General features: G+C 38.5%; 1 protein-coding gene across 6 annotated transcripts in view; it reads right to left on the bottom strand.

Moving 5' to 3' along the window:
- The window catches only part of pclo (piccolo presynaptic cytomatrix protein), a 301,666-nt gene that overhangs the window by 86,180 nt on the left and 194,144 nt on the right, over positions 1-21,342 (bottom strand). For all 6 annotated transcript variants that reach the window (XM_016993946.2, XM_008111438.3, XM_016993943.2 and 3 more), the window contains exons 9-10: positions 15,114-15,195; positions 7,192-7,317 (exon numbers count right to left, since the gene is read on the bottom strand). In XM_016993946.2, the coding sequence (XP_016849435.2) occupies positions 7,192-7,317; positions 15,114-15,195 (208 nt within the window). The remainder of the gene's footprint in view (positions 1-7,191; positions 7,318-15,113; positions 15,196-21,342) is intronic.

Below are 21,342 nucleotides of genomic sequence, written 5' to 3'. Positions count from 1 at the left end.
ATTCATATATACAATTAAATCATCCAGTCATTCTCCTAAGGCATATAAACATGCAAGTTATGCTCTGCTGGATTAGATCAAAACTGCCAATAGTCTACTCCCAACAATGGGCACCCCGATGACTCCAGATGTGTATCTAAATACTTAATAAAAATGATTGGGGTTTTAGTACTATGCAAAAATTGATAGCATTGTGACCCAAACAAATAAACCATATTATTTGATAATGGAAATACATTAAAGGCAACACTCTAGGCCAGGGGTCCCCAAACTTTTAAAACAGGGGGCCAGTTCACGATACTTCAGACCGTTCGAGGGCCGGATTATAGTTGGTCATCAAGCAATAATAATTAACAACAACAACAACAACAACAACAACAACAACAATAAAGAGGGTTGGAAGAGACCCTTCGGGCCATTGAGTCCAACCGTCTTCTGCCTCTATGCACCGAAAGCACAAGCAAAGCATCCCTGACAGATGGCCACCCAGCCTCAATGTTAATAATAATAATAAAGAGGGTTGGAAGAGACCCCTTGGGCCATTGACTTCAATCCCCTTCTGCCTTTGTGCACCGAAAGCACAAGCAAAGCACCCCTGACAGATGGCCACCCAGCCTCAATGTTAATAATAATAATAATAATAATAATAATAATAATAATAATAATAATAATAATAATATAATGGTTGTAAGAGAAGAAGAGACCCCTTTGGTCATTTAGCCCAACCCGCTTCTGCCCTTGTGCCGTGGGGGCTGGATAAATAGCTTCGATGGGCCGCATCCAGCCCCCGGGCCTTAATTTGGGGACCCCTGCTCTAGGCCATTTTCCCAACCTTTTTTTTTTTTTTTGACAAGGGACCGCTTTCCAACATTAGTACCAAAAGGGTTACAAATAAGTTTTTGGTCAATTTTTAGATTAAGTTTGGTTATGTGGGGTGCTGATTCAGAAAATTATATTGATAGACCACATCAGCTCTAGGTTCTGATACAGAACATATACTGTCGAGTACAGTAGAGTCTCACTTATCCAACACTCGCTTATCCAACATTCTGGATTATCCAACGCATTTTTGGAGTCAATGTTTTCAATATATCGTGAAATTTTGGTGCTAAATTCGTAAATACAGTAATTACTACATAGCATTACTGCATATTGAACTGCTTTTTCTGTCAAATTTGTTGTCTAACATGATGTTTTGGTGCTTCATTTGTAAAATCATAACCTAATTTGATGTTTAATAGGCTTTTCCTTAATGCCTCCTTATTATCCAACATATTCGCTTATCCAACATTCTGCCGGCCCGTTTATGTTGGATAAGTGAGACTCTACTGTAATCAATATCTGCTTAGCCTCCCTTTTTTAATATTTTATGCAGTATATTGATTTTTACGACTGTTTTACTGATGTTGATGTCTTATTGATGTGTAAAATTGTTTTTACTGTTTTATCGCTGTTATTGTATTTTTATGTCGGGCATGGCCCCATGTAAGCCGCTCCGAGTCCCCCAGGGGAGATGGGGCAGGGTATAAAAATAAAGTTGTTGTTGTTGTTGTTATTATTATTATTATTATTATTATTATTACCATATTTAATTATCTAGAGCTGATGTGGTCTATTCAATGTAATTTTCTGAATCTGCACCCCAAATAACTCCAGGAACAGGCCTAAAAACGAAGACACTAAGGCACCCCTGCTTCCAGGCACCACATGGAACAGCTCTGCTCAGGGGGAGGGAGGAGGAGAAGAAGTCTGGAGGCTTGTTGTCACACCTTTTGTGGGCAGTCTCTTCCCTCCCAACATCCCTGTTGTCCCGGCACTACAAGAGGGTTTCACGAGCCCAGTTGCTCTCTTTGCAACAGTGTAGTAACGGTGAGGCAGAGGACCATATTTTATACTTGGGGACCATTGGTGGTCCATGGACCACAGGTTGGGAACCACTGCTCTAGGCAAACTCAACTGATCTAGTATCTACAGGTGTCCTTTCACTTAGATTGTTATTCTATTTGAAACCCATTTATCAAACTCACTCCAAAAATAATTTTCTGGGTCTTTACATTTAGTTTCCATTAACTATTCCTTTGATATTGTAGAAGTGTTAAACCATGATCACTCACTGGATCTAAGTCCTATTTAGTTCAGCCAGAATTTATTCTGAGTAAGTATGCATAGCATTGAGTTGTAAATGGGGGATACACAGAAACACATAATCTCTTTTTGATTTCCTCGGGCTACAAGGAAGTCATCCAATTAAAACTTAAATAGAAATTCAATTAAACATGTTTGCTTTTTTTAGGTTAAAAAAGAAAACATCCAAAATGTTATTGCTCTGTTAAACAACTTATTTAATGGCTTAGATTCAGATGTAAATGTTTACAGCCAAATATTGGTCTACAATCTCCCCATCAGATCTTCAAACCCTTGACAATGCTTCAGAGAAAACTGATGGAGCTTGATGAATGGGGTATCAGTAGAGTTTGGAGGAAGAGAAAGTCTTGAAAATTCTAAGGAACTCTCAGTGAATCGATTTTATAGCATGTGGAGGGTGAGAGGGATAGGCTCCTTACTTCTGCCATTAATCTGAAAACAGGGAAGAAGAAAGTAATGCATACAGAGCTCTCTTTCCTGTTCTCAACCTTCCTCCTTATATTTGTCCAAAGTTTGTTAGACCTGTGTGCTGCCTTATGAAGTGAAGTTGGTCAATTTTGTCTAAAATCTCATTCTACCCTAGTTTCAATCCCATCCCAGATTTTAAATATTTATCCCAAAAAGCCAATCACAATTCATGGCTGTTGAACCCACTTGTTATTATTAGTGGTTTTAGTATAGCTGCCAGGTAATGCTTGGAAGGGGTTAATCTCCTTTATGTTTATACGAAGTAGGGTTAACCTTCCCATCCAAGTAATTATTCACAGGTTGTAGTGATCATTTGGGAGGCCTGCTGAAATAGGATGCAGCTGTAAAGAGCAGCATAAAGGAACAATGTAAGAGACTGCAGAACGGTATCTGTTGTGCTAGGATGCATTTGTCCCTGGAGTGGAACTGATGCTCAGTCCTGCTTGCTCTGTACGTCCTGAGCAGAGCCGGCCCTAGGTATTTTTCAAGTGTAGACGAACAGAATTTTGCCCTCCCCCCCAAAAAAAAACCAATCACTGAAAAATAAAAGCGTTGGATAAGCAAAAATGTTGGATAATAAGGATGGATTAAAGAAAAGCCTATTAAACATCAAATTACATTAAGATTTTACAAATTAAGCACCAAAACATCATGTTTTACAACAAATCAACAGAAAAAGCAGTCTCGACTGCGCCCCCGTATGTTTTGCGCCCAAAGTGACCGCTTAATTCGCCTCATTGTTGGACCGGCTCTGGTCCTGAGGAACCCTGAAACTTAGCTGTGTTCCTTGGAACTTCATATAAGCATTTGGATTGACTTCTTGGCATGACTTTTGGAATGGAAAGACTGGTTTGAACCTTTGATTGATGGACGTTACTTTGCGTGGACTCCTGAATGTAATTTTGGAAACATTTTTTGAACATGTGTTGGGACTTGGTTTTATATCAGTTGGGTGCTATCTTTGTAGTTGGACATTAAAGAGACTAAATATTTAAGTTATTGCATATCAATAAAGATGTTCTAGGTGCAATCTAGGTGTTGCTTTGGTTAAATACTGCCCACATAACCAGGCAGAGTCCTGGAACATGACATGGCTCACTCTTTGCTGTGTTTGTTGTGCAAACCTTAGGGGAGTCCTGAATGTGTTGATACCTCTTTCCTGGCTCATATCTACATGGACAAAATAATATGGACTCATTACTCACTTAAGGAAGTGGACCCACATGATGCATGGGCTGGATTCACAACATACTCACATCCAACTATTATTCTGCAACAATGAACGTGAGATTTTAAGCTCTGCAGTAGGTTTGCAGTGTCAGAAAGATTGGCCTGGATCTGAATGAATCTGCTGTCCACACTGCAAAAAGCCCACCTTATCACCAGCAAGCAGCTCTCTCCCAGAGGCTTGCTGGTGACATTGCATTTCTGGTGATGTTATGCCGGGCACTAGGCCATGTGACCAGAAATACAACACTCCCACCAAGCTTTTGGGAGGGACTTTCATGCTGGTGGTGAGTGGCGATGCTGGTGGTGAGGCAGTGGCAGCAGTGATGGTCCCAATGCTGCTAATGTGGTCTTGGTTTGTGGGTCCATCTAGACAGACAAAGGGCTTGCAAGGTGGCAACAAAGTAGCACTGAAATTCAGCCAGATTTTTCCAGCAAATATAGTTATGGCCTTGTTTATGTGTGTGTCATGTCAGTTTGGCTGTATTAGAAATTACCGAACAGATGAAAGAGGGAATAGTAAGCCAAGTTCCATATATCCTCTTCAGACAGAATGTTTCCACCTATTCAAAGTCAAAAGTTGGGATTTTCACATGTAATCAAAATAATCAGGATGCACAGCACTGAAATTGTCTGACAAATGGCAATAGCCACTGAGAATAGTGACTATTACTTTATTCATTTATATTCTGCCTTTCTCTGGAACTCAATGCAGTGAAAACATTCATTTCAGATCAATAAATGTCTCCTTAGGAAAAACATTTTACTTGGGAACATTGTAAATCCCCAATTCTCTTTAGCTCTTTCAACACCTATTCAATCAAGTGGCTGCATGCTGTTCATTGGGCATATCATCGTAAAGTCCTCAGCAGAAACAATTCTCTTATTTCATAGAGTGCTTCTAAGAAGACTAAAGTTATAATCAGAACATACAGTAAAGCTAATTATAATTGTCCCAGTAAATCTGTCTCAATCATCCCTCCAATTCATTTCCCTTGCCTTTAAAAACACTGCATCTGCTATCATCTATATGGTAAAATGTCCTAAGAGAGCTGCATCTTCAAATTGCACAAGACAGCTCATATCAGGCCCTATTTAAAGAAGATGAGAATTTAGCATTTGACACGTTCCTTTTGTAGATATCAAAATGCAAAACAGCTGTTGATCTGCGTAAGAAGGGATAATGTTGTGACAGCTGGTGTAAAATGATTGCTATTCATGTACAGTTTGTTTTACTTACATTCATTGTGTCCCTATTGTGTCTGATAAAATCTCCTATGAAACCCCTATTAGCTTTCTGAATAACTGCCTATGAAATCAGTTTCAGTGTATTGACTTTTCTGTCCTTTCCCATCAGGACAACTGTGAAGTGAAAAAGGTTTTTCGATAAACTGCATATATCAAATGTAGCAAAATTATACGTATCCATGACTTGCAGATTCATTGGAATGAAGTATATCTCTTTCAGGAGCAGTCTCCCAGATATTTTGACATGTTTTTATCTGAGTGTTTGGTATTGGAATGAACTTTTTGAAAAGGCAAGAAATAGTAAATAACAAGGGTTATGGCTCAGTATTTGCATAATGCCACACTGTGGAACTGAACCCATGTGCAGGGTTGACATCAGCTTTCTCTCATTTAGTTCCTAGTTCAGGGTAAACTGCAGTTTGCTGATACATCTGATTTTGAATTACCCTTTTCTACTACAACTCCCAGAATCCTTCACTACTGATCATACAGACCGAGAGATCCTGGGTATTGCTTCAAAAGACAAAACAAAAACAAACTTCCCAAGCTCTGGTTTATCTTGGAAAAAAACAAATTATTTAATTGAAAGTGAGGCTGGATCTACACCAACCTATATAATGCAGTTTAATTGCATTGAACTGCATTGTAAGAGGCTACATTGACCATGTAATGCAGTCCCAAACTACATTATATGGCAGGATAAAACTATTCCCAGTCTGACCTGCAACAACTATACAACTATACAGGGTCTATTCCCATCCCAATTTGCACTTCCAAGAATTTGCAGCACTTTATCAGTCACCTCGTGTTTACAATATTTATATGGTGCACCTTACCCAGTCTACTTTTACAATCTCTCCATTTTAATCCATGTTTTTATTAGTTCTTGTTTTTATTGGCTAATGTTCAAATTTTTATAATTGTGCATGTTTTTTGTCTATTGTTGTGTTTTATATTGCTATTGTTTTTATTCGGGCTTGGCCCCATGTAAGCCGCCCTGAGTCCCCTTTGGGGAGATAGAGGCGGGGTATAAAAATAAAGTTGTTGTTATTATTATTATTATTATTATTATTATTATTATTATTATTATTATTATACTCTGACCAAGGCCACATCTACATTGATGGATTAAAAGACTTACCCTGGGTTAAAACGCATTAGCCTGGATGTGTCATTTGTATATCCCAGCCTAATGTGAGTGCTACATCTCATTTTCTGGCAGTGTAGATGTGACAGTTAAACTGTATTATATGAGTCTACACTGCATTGAATGGTCAGTGTAGATGTGGCCTTATACTACTGCAGTTCAGTAACAGGATGAGAACCAATATTTCAGTCTTAGGGCTAAAAGCTGCCATGGTAGCTACTAGCATGTAGTGCATGGTATTTTTTCTACTAAAACTAACCAGCTATTGTTATACCCCAACAATCTAAAAACATGTGAAAATCAAATTGGCCATCGTTTTCATGGTCAACAGCAGATATTTGGAATCACACTGAAACAACAAAATTCAATAGTTCCCTTCTAATTGTTGCCAATTCTACATTATCTGAGAAAAAACAGAGTGATTTTATGTAATGTTATCATTTATGTAATAAAATATTCTCAATTGGTTGCCTTCTGTTGCTTCTTCCCCCCTTGCTAAATCCTCTGAGAACTTGACCTTGGATGAGGTGTCAAACTCATTTTCATCAAGAGCCATGTCAGCCTTATGGTTGCCTTCAAGAGGCCATTATTCTCATAAGACTATTAAATGTAACTGTGTTGCTCTAATACTGAAAGCCTTGTGGGCCACATAAAATGACATGATGGGTCAGATTCGGCCCGTGAGCCTTGCAATTGTCATGTGTATCCTAGGACATATAGCCTGTGATTTTATGGTGCAAAACCTGTCACCATTTCTAACAGTCAGAAACCATTTGACTTCTGGTATTTTCTTTATTTTTAGCTCTTTATGCTTAGGACCTCAGTGATGAGATCCCAGGCTTGCTGTTCACCTCTCATTGTTTTTCCAAGGCTCTGTTTAATTTGTCTTCCAGATATATAAACTCTGGGCATACATAAAGGAGAACCCTAAACAAGACAGATGACAAAACACGTACCTTCCATAAGTTTCCCTGTTTGCTCAGCACTTCCACCTGGCAGGATTTTTGCAATGTAAGCACCGATTTCTCCATTGGTTCCTGGAATCTCTTTCCCTCCTACAATTCGAATTCCAAGTCCATTGCCTGCAGTTAGTGAAAAGACAGACACATTCAAGCACAGAGATAAAATATTAACCACATCTTTCTTTTCTTTTCTTTCATTGTTGTTGTTATTATTATGATTATATTTATTTATACCCTGCTTTATCTCCCCAAAGGGGAATCAAAGTGATTGTTGACTCACTGCAAATTACTACACAGTTATTTTAACAAAAATCTCATTATGTTTAAAAGGGCTTTTCCCTTAGCCAGGTAAGGATGCATAAGAGTGCAGCTATCCAAAGCAATTCTTACAAGCTTTGTAAGGGAAGGGCGAAGGATCTTTTTAAAAAAATTCTAAAACTCTTCTAGATTGCGACAAGTTTGTTGGAGATAGCTTTCCACTTACTCCTTGCCTTTATTGCAGGCCTACCCAGTCAGTTTTAACTATGAATTTCAAAATGATGTTCTATTTTTATTGTGTTTTAACTTTTTGTGTTATGTATTTTAATGTGTATGTTTTAATATAATAATAATAATAATAATAATAATAATAATAATAATAATAATAATAATAATAATAATAATAATTTATTGATTAGCCCTTAGGCCATATCACAAAACCAAACCAAACAACAAGGCTTAATGAGACTTGATTATACTCTATGTAGTAAGTTAAAATAAGACACTTATAACAATACAGTAAATAAATATGATAAAACGGAATATATACATCATATTTCCTTATCACCCCTACAATTTACCCCGATCAGCCCCACATATGTGGTTCTCAAATGTATTGTTTTGCTTAAATACAGAGTTGTTATTTTTGGGTCTTGTTCGCACATACAATATGTTGTTCTTATGTGATATTCCCAATAAATTGTCTGTTTGATACATGGACCAAGATACAAGTCTCAGGGAGCCCCCAATGGCACAGCAGGTTAAACCACTGAGCTGTTAAACTTGCCGATCGGAAGGTCGGCAGTTCGAATCCGGGGAGTGGGGTGAGCTCCCGCTGTTATCCCCAGCCTCTGTAAAACTAGCAGTTTGAAAACATTCAAATGTGGGTAGATCAATAGGTACCGCTCCGGTGGGAAGGTAATGGCACTCCATACAGTCATGCCGGCCACATGACCTTGGAGGTGTTTACGGACAATGTTGGTTCTTTGGTTTACAAATGGAAATGAGCACCAACCCCTGGAGTCGGACATGACTAGACTTAATGTCAAGGGAAAACCTTTACATTTACCTACAAGTCTCTCACTTTCTGATACAATTTAGAATCAAATAATATGTGTGCTATATCCTCAATTTCAATGTTTTAATATGTGCTTTTATGGTTGTATTTTAACTATGTTTTAAGATGTGCTTTTGTAGATGTCTTTGACTGTGTTGTGTCCTGCCTCAACCCGAAAAGGGAGGCTAATAATAATAATAATAATAATAATAATAATAATAATAATAATAATAATATCTCTCTTGTTTGCTGTGTCATAATAAAATAATTGTTATTAATAAAATTCAGAAGAATATACTAGAGCTCTCCACTGGTGTACTCCAAGTACCTCACTTTGATTTGCTCTCAAACATCAGTCTATATATTTTACTTCTTAAAATAATACAAATACAGTAAAAACAATAAAATGCTTTTACTTAATTTGCATCCCTCTATAACCAAGGAAAGCAATAAAAAAATCAGACCAACTGAGCAATTTAAAATGCCTTCATAAATAATAAGTTTTAAAGCTAACAGCAGAGGATTACAATGCTGACATAACACTTATGAGTTTTTTTGAAAATAGCAAACAAAAATAGCAGTATCCAGTCTAGACTTTGCCTGGCAAAATAGGGAAAAATGGTACAACTGGGGAGGGGGGCTAAATTATTCTTCTTACCGCTACCTCCTGATTGCAGTTAATGGGGACTGAGAACAACAGTAAGTGAAAATGAAAAAATTACACTTTTTTGAACAGTATATATTTGTGGGAGGCGCATTTCTACATCTGAACTTTGTTAACCCTGGAGGAAACAATGCCAGTTTCTCATGATGAAAATATAGCAGATACACCAGATGGCTGGCAAGAAAATTAAATGCAAGATCACTTTTTTAAAGTAGTTCTTTGTCATTGGCAAAGTAGAAGTAGAATAGAATAGTCTACACATCCTGAATAGCCCCAAGAAACGAGATTAAATTTTGTTTGTAAAAATTGGTAGTGCTAGTTTTATTATATTTAATACATTAAGAACTCCAAGTACTAGTATGATTTAATTCATGTATGCTTAATTTAGTTTGGGATCTTTATAATTCAAAATGTTCCCAATATTGGGATGCGGGAAATTGGCCTTATGTTCCTGAGATAAAAGCCAGAATCACAAATGCGATGATTCAGTCTTTTATCTAGGGACCCTAAAGGCTGATTTCCCACCCTTGTTATAATAGTTAACATTACTTTATTTCAATTCATGAATTAGTAACCCAACCGTCACAGAGTGATTACTGCCATGAGGCATAAAAGAGTAATTGCTTAGTGTTTTCTCACAGTACTAATAACCATGTGTGGGCAATCATTTAGGAGATGTTCCCTCTTGTCTTAATTGGGTTGAATCACACAAAGGAAACTTCCTTGCATGGCATCTTGAGTTGGTATAGCCATTGTACATAGTATGTGTGCTGGTAAGGACAGAAGCATACATTTCAGACTTCGCCTTTAATTGACTTGGTCAATACCATGTGGTCTAAATCTTTCATTTTCAACAGGAAAATTTCTTCTTCTCCATTTCTTGTACATAGCAAAATACTGCTCCTAATTTGCAGTAAAGCACAATGATATGTTTATCTCCCTCCTCTCTCTCTCTTCTAAACTGCACACTCATGATCTGGAGTTCTGGTTTCAAAATGCTCCACTCAGGGGGCTTATATTCAAATCCTATTTGGTGACCAAGTTTACAACACGAGGTGGGCAACTACTCATTATTCAGGAATTCATTAACTTCTTACTGTGTCATTAAGTCTCACTGTGCTTCCAACAACTCTCCTCCATTGTTAATATTTTATTTACCAAAATTGCCCTTGGATAAATCTACATTGTAAAATTAATGCAGTTTGACACAACTGCCATGACTTAATTCTATGGAATTCTGGGGTCTGTAGTTTGCAGTTTGATGATGCACCAACAGTCATTGGCAGAGAAGGCTAAAACTATGGCCCCATCTACACTGCCATATGATGGAGTTTGAAATTGCACTGGAAATGCGGGGAAAAAAATAGGGACATTTTTTCATCAATGGTGGGAAAATTAAAGAATTTTGGAAGACTGTTCATGAAATGACACAAGAAATTATAGGAATTAAATTTAAATTAGAACCGGAAATGTATTTATTAAGTTTTACGAATGCAAAATTTTTAAAAAACGAAGATAGAATTTTTTTTATTATTTAAGCACAGCGGCAAGATTAACAATTGAAAAGATCTGGAAAGGAAAAAGACTCCCAACCCTTGAAGAATGGATAATAATACTGGATATAGTACAAATGGACAAGTTAACACAAAAAATAAGAAAAGGGAAAAATAAAACAGACTGGACAAACTTTACAAAATTCCTAACAAAAAGAAGAATGGATTTTATGCTAGACCTGTCTAATATATAAAGCAGATTAAACGGAAAAGGTTAGAGGAAATACATAAAGACACAATTAACGAAAGAGACAACTCTGAAGCCAAGATGGGAAGTCTAACCAATTTTTTCTCTTCTCGGTTTTTTTTACCTCTATTTTTATGATTATTTCTCCTCTTGATACTTTCCCACTTTTCTATTGATATATTGTTCCCCCACTTTCAATGTATTATGCTTCACTATAAAATAAAAAATTATTCAGAAAAAAAGAAATTGCACTGTATGTCAGTACAGACATGTGGTGGTGTTAAATTGCATTAATTCTACAGTCTAAATGCACCCCTTTAAAGACTACTATTACCACTATTTCTACATATGATGTCATTGTTTAAGCCAGTGAAAGGCCTATAACCTCCAACAGGCTGACACAGTTAATTTTCAGGAAGTCAACTGAAAATCACTTCCACATTGAAAAAAGCTTCCCTAAGCAGAAAACAACATTTGGGGTGTATGGAAGAGTGGGGGGCCAGATTGGTCCTTGCACCACATGCTGAGTATGTTTGCAAGAGGCATTATGAATATTTCCAAAAATGCACCAATTTGGGAATGCTATGGCACCTTTGAGGACTTCTAAATATCCATGCATGTGTCCATGTATCACAATTTACTGACTCATGCCTTACAAAGTGTACTTGGACCAGTTCTCACTTCTCATCCAAGTGCAGCCAGACTAGTTCCATGCAATGCTTAGCCACTGTGAAGCTGAGTACACACCGACCTAACAGTTGGTGTTGATGAGAACTCAGTCAAAGAAGCCATGATCCTTAGTTTGCAAGACCTGAGCAGGCTGATGATAATGAAATCTTTTGAAGTTATTTCATTCACAAGGCAACCTTGAGGCTGGACTTTTGCAATGTGCTATGCATTGGACTACCTTTGTACCAAATTAGGAAACTCCAGTTAATTCAAAACATGGCAGCCAGGCTAGTTATGTGAATGTCTAGGAGTGAAGATATTACACACATATTAAAGTCACTCGATTCACTGCCAATTAGTTTGTGGGCAAGGTGTTGGTTCCATTTTTTAAAGCTCTACGTGGTTTGGGTCCAGGTTCTACTGTCCTGTACACAGTCCCCGAGTTACAACATTTGACTTACACACAACTCATAGTTAAGAATAGGGTGAGACAATAGGAAGTGAGAGAAATCTATCCCCAGATGGGAGATTCCCTCCTGAAAGAGTTATCATGGGAAAAAGGTGTCTCCACTAAAGTGTTATCATCAGTCCTTGTTTCCACAAGGTAATTTTTCAAAATCCAATTATCAGAGGGACAGAATTGAGGTGAACTCTTCTGAATGCTGCACCAAATCATTGATTGAATGTGCCATAAAACTATGTTTTGAATTCCTTTGGCACACATTTGTTTCCAAAACCTTTCAAAATTGTAATGTTTTATAGAAACATTTTTTTTTAAAAAATTCCTTGCAATAATTAGAAAGAAAAATAGCTTTAACTTTTGGTCCCAGTAAAAAAATCCATTGTAATTCATGCTATAACTTCACTGTGGTCTTCAAATTAGTAGATTTTTCAACCTTAGTGCAGTCATTGTATATGCATTTGTTATACCTTTCCTGGTACCTTATGTCCAGAATGATGATTTGTATGGTTTGATTTATCATTAAATAAATAAATAAATAAATAATAAAAAGAATAATGTTCACTTGGCAGTCAGAAAGTAGGTATGGGCGAATTCCCCAGAATCGTTAATTGGAATAAAATCGTATCTATTTTGGGTTCCGAACGGGGTTTCAAGGTGGTTTGGCCCTTCGGACTTAACCTTCCAATTCGAAACATTGGAGTCCATTTATTTAATGGCTTTGGAAAACCTTTGGATATACGAGAAAGTGTTTTTAATTCATCCAAAATTTGTTTGCAAGGAGGAGCAGCCTAGCTTGGGCTTGTTGATTATTATAATACAGTAGAGTCTTGGCAGAAAGGGAAGAGCATTTTCTCTCCAGTGGCTGGTGGCTAGCATCGGGCTTAATATCAGCCCCATAGGAAGAAACCCACTCCTGAGCGTTTTCCCTCCTGGTTAGAAGCAGGCTAAATATAGGTCTCATAGGAAGAAACCCACTCATGAGCATTTTCCCTCCTGGTTAGAAGCAGGTTAAATATCAGCCTCATAGGAAGAAACCCACTCCTCGCTAGCATCAGGCCGTTTTGAGAGTTGGACTACGATTGTGGCTTGATTCCCACTCAGCCATAGAAACCCACTGGGTGATCTTGGGCAAGTCACACACTCTCAGCCCCAGAAAATGCAATGAAACAGGAAATAACACTTTCAAACCAGGAACAGATTTCCCTATTCAGAGGCTGATTGCCATCTGTCAGGAGTGATTTGATGGTGTACTATGATTTCTGTTCCTGGGTGATAAATGTCATTTCCTAATTGGTTCTGTCATAGAAATATGGCAAAACTTTATTACACTGCCAAAAAAAATTCTTTGCGCAAGGGACATTGTTCTATAAATAGCACATTATGGTTGTTGAGGCTCTCTCCACAAATTTAACAGTTTCAGCCACAAAAACAAAGTTTCTGAAGTATAACAATGACTTTCAAAGTAAAGACAACACAATGAAACAGGAAATAACACTTTCAAACCAGAAACAGGTTTTTGTTATTATCAAAAAGTTTTTTTTATAAAAACTTTGAAAATTCACCAAAAATCTGAGGATATGTCAAACATCGTTAGATTTGGTGAGTTAACAGGGGTAAATGTGTTCTACCAGTGTAGCAAGATTCATTAGGATAGCTCAAAAAATGAGGGAGAGAGAAGCCCCTCAAATTTCCCCATAATGTTTTCCTTCATCCGCATGCGCATCCGCCATTAACGAGGTACATACGAAAATTCGGAAGTTTCGGAAAGTTTTGAACTTTTTGCCCTCAAAATTCAGAAATGACTTTAGAAACGAAGCGCCAGCACCCCCTACTTTCAAAGAGAGTTTAGAACCATTTTTTCCCCTGGATCGCACATGCCTATCAGAAAGCCCTGAATGTGTGAACTACATGCTTCCAGTACGAGACAAATAGTGCATATTGTCAGAGAAGAAAAAAATAAAAATCATTTCATTTGAAATTAATATTTATTTCAAGAGAAAAAAACATGAAGCAGTATGCACTGAAACAGACTTATTAAAACCTTCTACAGCCTTTTTGCTACTACATTCAAGCAAAACAGACAGCTCTGGCTGTTCCAATGCTATATAGTTTTGAATATTAAATGCTGCCTTTGGCTCTCCCTTCCTACCATGTTTATGCTTCAAACATTGTTCCAGAAAATTTACATAGTACTTTTTAGTTAAAACCCTCATTGAAAAACAATATAAGTAGAAGACATTTTGAAAAACTGCCTACTCAGCCAAAAACAAACTTGACAACCACAATTCACAATTTGGCAGATATACGTCAGTGACTGAAATTGGGTCAAGCATGTATCAAACGGATCTATTTGTTAAAAGATTCGCTTTAGGCTAGGCTGCCTCTAGACAATCTAAAGTTACCGACCTTATGTTTCTTTTGACAAGGTAATAGAAGGGTGGAGGGTAATGGAGAAGATTATTGAAATGTAGAAATAGAGTGAATTCACTATGCATGAACTGTTCTCTTACTAGACACATTAAACTTCCAGATTCTCCCTCTCTTGTAAAATGTAGAATATGTAGTTACATGCTGTCAGTACATTGCATATGGTGCCCCTTCCTTTGATAAATCATCTAGCAGTCCTACTATATTTATATTTTCATAGGCATAACCGCATTGCACTCAGTAGGGCTTCGCCTTAGGTATAAAACTGAAATGCCAAACTATACCAGGAATCTCAATGCATTATCAGAATAACGAGGTATCCAAAAGCAATCATTGGCTAGATACCTTCAGCATGTAAAATAGAGAATGTAGATAAATATCTATGTCTACTATCAAAAATTATGCACATATAAAATAGCACCTATTCACATATTATTTTCAGCAGCAACATTCCTACAATAGCTTTGTTATTTTAAAAGAGTTGTTGCCCCTAATAAATGTCATTCTGTTTTGCTACCACTGAACACTGCCACCCATCGTATCTCAACAATCATTTTGCCACATGAGATACATGCATCATCTTTTATTTCATTTGCAATGAATTTTATAATGAAGCCAGCTACTTTTATTCACTTTACCTGAAATGGAGTGATCCTTTGGATCCCTTGGCAGTTTCAGCCTTGCATGGGGGAAGATGTATTGGATAGGCTTCCCATTAATCTAAGGAATACAAAATGAACATGCTATTAAAGATAAAACATAAAGGGGTGCTTTTAATAGTAACTTGTAAGTAAAACAAAAACCTTGTGAAAATGTTAGTTCAAGAATATTGCTTTCTTTCTCCCCCTTCTCTTCCTCTCACACAAAATTTCAATTTTCTGTTAGTAATATTTTGCACATAATTGCAATAACATGGAAATCATTCTACCACAGTTAGTCTTAGTGTTTGAAGGAACCTGATCAAGTGCGTGAGACCAATGGCATAGCTACTTACCACTTCACAATGAGTATTAAAAGCAAATATGTAACTAGCTTTGAATCCCATTCTAGGAGAAATGTGGAATACACATTCAACAAATAACAAACAAATATACATTCATTGGCTGAGTTCCTGGTTTTATTTATATTTATTTATTTATTATTTTTATTTGCATCCTGCTTTATCTTTCCAAAAAGATAAAACTAAGTATTAAAAGAACCGTAAAAAAATCTTACAGGCAGTATATGTTCCAAATATGGAACTGTCCCTTCCTAGAAGTCCTCTGCATTCCTTGGCATTTTCATTCTTGTTTTATTCTATATTGTAAAAACATATATTTAAAAACCTTTTTGTTTATCTAGGTTATCTCTCCAAAAAGACTCAAAACAATTTATAATAAAACTAAGTATTAAAAGAACTGTAAAAAAATCCTACAGGCAGTATATGTTCCAAATATGGAACTGTCCCTTTCTAGAAGTCCTCTGCATTCCTTGGCATTCTCATTCTTGTTTTCTTCTATACTGTAAAAACATATCTTCAAAAACCTTTTTGTTTATCTAGGTTTCTGTTCATTTACGCGGATTTCTTTCCATAATTGCTATGAATTTCAATGTAGCTTGTTTATTAAAACATTTAGACATTAAAATATCAGGAGATCTCATGGTGGCTGACAAATAACATTAAGACAATTTAAACAGTTTAAAATGGCAAAGAAGTTATGAATATGCTAAAAAAACCTGACAATAAAAGCAGATTAATTTTTTTACAAAACCCTTTAAAACTGTAAGGACTGCATCACATTGAGGCTGGCAAATCAGGCAGGGTTCAGTGGGGGGCGTGGGGAACCCATCACCCTGCATCATCCACCTTCCCCCTCACCTTATCCCACAGTGAGAAGTTTCGCCACCCGGCTCCCCTCTTGTTTCCTATGAAACACAGGAAGCTCCCCATGTTATCACTGCTGCTTTCTGCGACATGTCAATTTCACTTGTGGCATGGAGCCCTGTTGGCAGTAGATTGATGTCATGTGATGGGAGCTGGTGAGCTCCATGCCTCAAGTGAAGTTGAAGTGTTGCAGGATGGGCAATTTTGCTCATCTGATGAGGTCACATGTGACAGTCTTGGGTTGAATTAATAAAACCCAAAGTTTTTAGCAAATCGTCAAATTTTAACTTGGTACTAAATGAGAAGAATGTTGGTGCCAATTAAGCCTTCTAGGAGAGGGCATTCTGCAGTTGAAGTGCCACAGCTGAGAAGGCCCCCTCCCATGCCCTAATATAGTGCATTGGCCTCACTGGTGCGATGTGATGAAGCCCCCTACCCATCAGCAGATCTCAATTATTGGGCAGGACTTGTACGCAGAACACATCATGCAACATGCGGGGCTTGAGGAATCCAAGGCCGGAGTTAAAATTGCTGGAAGAAACATTAACAACCTTAGGTATGCAGATGATACCACTCTGATGGACGAAAGCGAGGAGGAGGTGAGGAGCCTTATCACCAAGGTGAAAGAAGAAAGTGCAAAAGCTGGGTCAAGAAAACCAAGATCATGGCAACTACACTTATTGATAACTGACAAATAGAGGGAGAAAACGTGGAGGCAGTGACAGACTTTATATTTCTAGGCACAAAGATCACTGCAGATGCAGACTGCAGCCAGGAAAACAGAAGACGTTTACTTCTTGGGAGGAGAGCAATGGCCAACCTTAACAAAATAGTGAAGAGCAGAGACATCACACTGGCAACGAAGGTCCGCATAGTCAAAGCAATGGTATTCCCCATAGTAACCTATGGATGCGAGAGCTGGACCATAAAGAAGGCTGAGCAAAGGAAGGTAGACGCTTTTGAACTCTGGTGCTGAAGGAAAATCCTGAGAGTGCCTTGGACCGCAAGAAGATCCAACCAGTCCATCCTCCAGGAAATAATGCCTGGTTGCTCACTGGAAGGAAGGATATTAGAGGTAAAGCTGAAGTATTTTGGCCACATCATGAGGAGACAGGAAAGCTTGGAAAAGATCACGATGCTGGGGAAAATGGAAGGAAAAGGGAAGAGAGGCCGACCAAGGGCAAGATGGATGGAAGTGACTGAAGTGACTGGCTTGACCTTGAAGGAACTGGAGGCGGTGACGGTGAATTCAGATTGGAGGTACATTGACAGTCAATGCAATTTTTAAAGCATGACATTATATGTCGTCTATAGTCAAGCAGCTTCTGAGTCTTCTTCAAGAGCAGACCCACGTAAAGCTTATTACAGTAGGAGTTTACCAATGTATTAATTAGTTATGACTAATTTTGTTGCATTTATTTATTTTGTGTGCATTTTAACTTTTTTAGCATTTCAAATGTTCAACAAGAACAGAAAAAAGACATAGTTATTTAAATAAAACGATAATAAACATTTTTATCATGCCCGCATGCCCCGTTCGCCCTCCAATGGAAAGTGTGTGTGATGTGCAGAACAGGCTCAGAAAACACACACACCCCTGCCTGCAGCTGAACGCCTTCTCTGGAGTAAAATTGCCTCCTTGCCTTGGAAAGTGTGTGTGGTCCATAGGCCTAGAAAGCACATGTCTGCCTGCAGACGAGCGCCTTCTCTAGAGTAGAGCTTTGCCTAACATGATGGGAACGGGAGCCTGGGAAGCCTTCCCCATATTGGGCCAATAGAAAATGATCTTTAGGCACCCCAGAGTGAAAACAGATATCTGCCCTCCCGATTTTGGGAGGCTCCCAAAAATGGATTGGGACCCCCACCGAAAGCTGGGACACAAAATGGGTCAAGGCTTACCCCAAAAAGCACAACCCTGTCAGAAAGAGTCCAGTGCATAAATTGAAGAGGAAATTGGTATTGCATCAAGAAGAACTCCTCCTTAAATATTTCTGGTCAGCACAATGACTCTTGTGTAATACTCCTAACTGCTCAACTTTGGTTAAACAATTCTGTTAATATACCATGTGGTATATGATCATATACCATTGTGGAAGGACTACTGTGTACTCATGTAAAAGTATATGTCATGCATGAGTTGAGGGCAGGCTTTGAGACTAAAACTATGGATTTTGATTTGACCCATGGATAAGCTGAAGATCATTCTGGAGAGAGGGGAAAGCGCCAGCCAAAATCCCATGTCTATATTTGTTCAGAAATTTTCAAAAATTTATAACTAAGGAAATAAAATATTACTACAGAACTCACACTAAATACCTGTGGCAAATCAGTAGTAGAAATGGCTGGTAACCCAAACTAACTTAGGATTTCATCACACGATACATTTTCAGTGTCCTAGGATGCTTTTGCTCCAATTGAGCCACGGAGCCTCATGCTGCCCATCAGATGACACAGGCTCACTTCTGGCTGGGCTCCATCGTTCGATCGGGGCACAAGCATCCTACGATGCTGTGCCGGCAACACAGGAGCCTTCCCATGTTCAATTCAGAACAATGGGGCAAATGTGGGGGGAAGCTGTGTTGTGACACTTCCCCATGTGTGATGGGAAAGCTGCACGGCTGGTGAGGGATTGGCCCAATGCCCTGCCGATTTGCCATGAAGGCTGTTACTCAGTTGTGCTGATGTCATACCAAAATAAATTTGTTCCTCTCTACTGGAAGAGGAATGTATGGAATCTATTTATTTACATCTGGGCCATGCTATCTAATTCTAATTTGAAAGATTAATCCTGTACCTTAAGGGAATGAGAAAATTCTGTGGTGTGCCTTCTTTCTTCAGTAGCCTGCTCTGACAAACAAAAATCCTAAACACCTACACTACAAAAAAAAATCACTCAGTGATGGTAACCATATTTAAATCAAGAGAACTGTAGTTTAGAGCAATATAGCCACAATGGTTTCAAGAGACATTACACTTGTTTAAACAGTCTATAGACTGCCGTGTTCTGTTAAAAGTGTGGTGGCTCCTATGAGAAATTATCATGACATTTGATAGCTAATGAGATGATATCTGGAAAAAAATCTTAGATGAAGCACAAAAAACTATTTGTAATTACAGTTGCTATCTTCTTTTTAATGGCCTTGGCCCATTGCAATTACAAGCAAATATTTCTACCAAAATCTAAATTTCATTTACCTTGAGAGAGATTATTTCAACTACATAATAAAATATACAGTCCTCTCTTCAAATTTCCTACTACAGAAAGGTCCACAAAACATTCCAGGAAGACTTTGCAGCTCATTCCCATTGATCTTAGGAAAGATCAAAGCTAAGAGAAGTTAACTTTAAAAACTAAAATACTCAGGACTTTATCACACAAGGCTGCTTTATTGCAACCACCATGTTCTTATAACAAATGAAAACATACCAGTACTGGTTCATTCCCTTCCACACTTGATCTTCACTAGTGCTTTGATGCTGCTTTGTTTACTATTGTTTTTGCTATTTGTCTTCCACACAATATTGTGTTCCTTTCATGTATTGCCTAATCCAGTCCGTGTACGCTTTTTAAATATATATATATTTCACCATAACAATGCAAGCACAGAGTGGGAAGGAAAATTGTGCCCACTGAAGCTATATGAGTCCCTGGAATATTGTAAGCACAGAAGGAGAGGTCATTGCACATGGAGTCATTTTCACAATGGTGACATTATTTGGGCTATTAACAATTTCCCCCGCGAACCAGGAAAGGTTCTACAATAATGAGAAGAATACAAAGCTGCTACAGAACATCAGGTTCCTCTGCTGCTCACAATCATCATGCTACAATTGTGAGTGGACAGCCTTGTGTGATAAAATCCTCAGAATCCCACAACCAGAACAGATAGTGGCCAAGCTGGTAAGACAATTATAAGAACTGAATGTTTCAAGCCTCTGGGAAGAAGCTAAGTAGTTATGAATGCACCAATCTGCTAAGTCTCCTCCCAATAAAAATCAAATAAATACAGTACAAGTTATCTTTATACCCGGTATTTAGAATTTCTAAAAGCAAAACCTTCTATTGCCAGCACTGATGCTCCATCTATACTAACCGCTTAGATTGGTGTTGGTTGCATCAGTCCCTGGGCAGCTACACAACGTACGGGGACTGATTCATCCTAACACAGCTATCACCCTGCATTAAGCTAATTTTGGGGGAAATCTGAATCTTACAGCAGGAGCCCCCCTCCCCCACAAAGTTAGGCCTCATCCAGACAGCTGCAGACGGCTCCAAGAAGAACCTGAAGCAGCTCTCTTCACAGTCATCCTTCACTCAGGTTTCCTGGGGATACAGAGTGCCTGCCCTCCCCTGCTCCCTCTCCCCATGTCACTGCTGACCATCTAGATAGTCCTAGGGTTTTCCTTCTTTCTTGCAAAGGAGAATGGGGCAAAGTGGGTAGTGGAAACAACATGGGGGAGTTAGGCCCCTATCTAGCCACAGCGAACCATTTTTTGGCATTGTTAGGCAGTGGGGACTCTCTGGGAAGTGGCTCAGGGAGTCCCTCTTGGGCTGCAAAGGATGCTGGTTCCAGCTTAGTTTACTTGTCAGTGTAGAACCATCCAGAGAAAGTTGGTTGCCATACACTCTATAACTATTCAGTTTTGGATCCATGAACTCAAATTTATGGCATGATTTATATCAGGCATGGGCAAATTAAGGCCCAGGGGCTGGATGTGGTCCCTGAGATGCTTATCTCAGGCCCTCCTAATTTACCCTGTCAGCGGCTCGCAGAAGCTGAGAGCCATCTGGAGTGCTCTCAGCCACCACATGTCTTGCTCTCCTCCCAGCATAAAGATGGTGCAAGCGGCCTCATCCTTATGCTGGGAGGATTGCTCAAGGCACGTGGCAGCTGAGAGCCTTCTTGGGTATGCTCAGCTGCTGCTTGTCTTGCCTTCCTCCTGGCATAATGCCAAGAGGATAGCCTGAGGATCGAGGAGGAGAATCAGGGCAGTCGCCACGT

This window comes from Anolis carolinensis, chromosome 5 (assembly GCF_035594765.1).
Source record: "Anolis carolinensis isolate JA03-04 chromosome 5, rAnoCar3.1.pri, whole genome shotgun sequence".
Lineage (NCBI taxonomy): Eukaryota > Metazoa > Chordata > Lepidosauria > Squamata > Dactyloidae > Anolis > Anolis carolinensis.
This window is presented reverse-complemented; position numbering and strand designations above follow the sequence as displayed.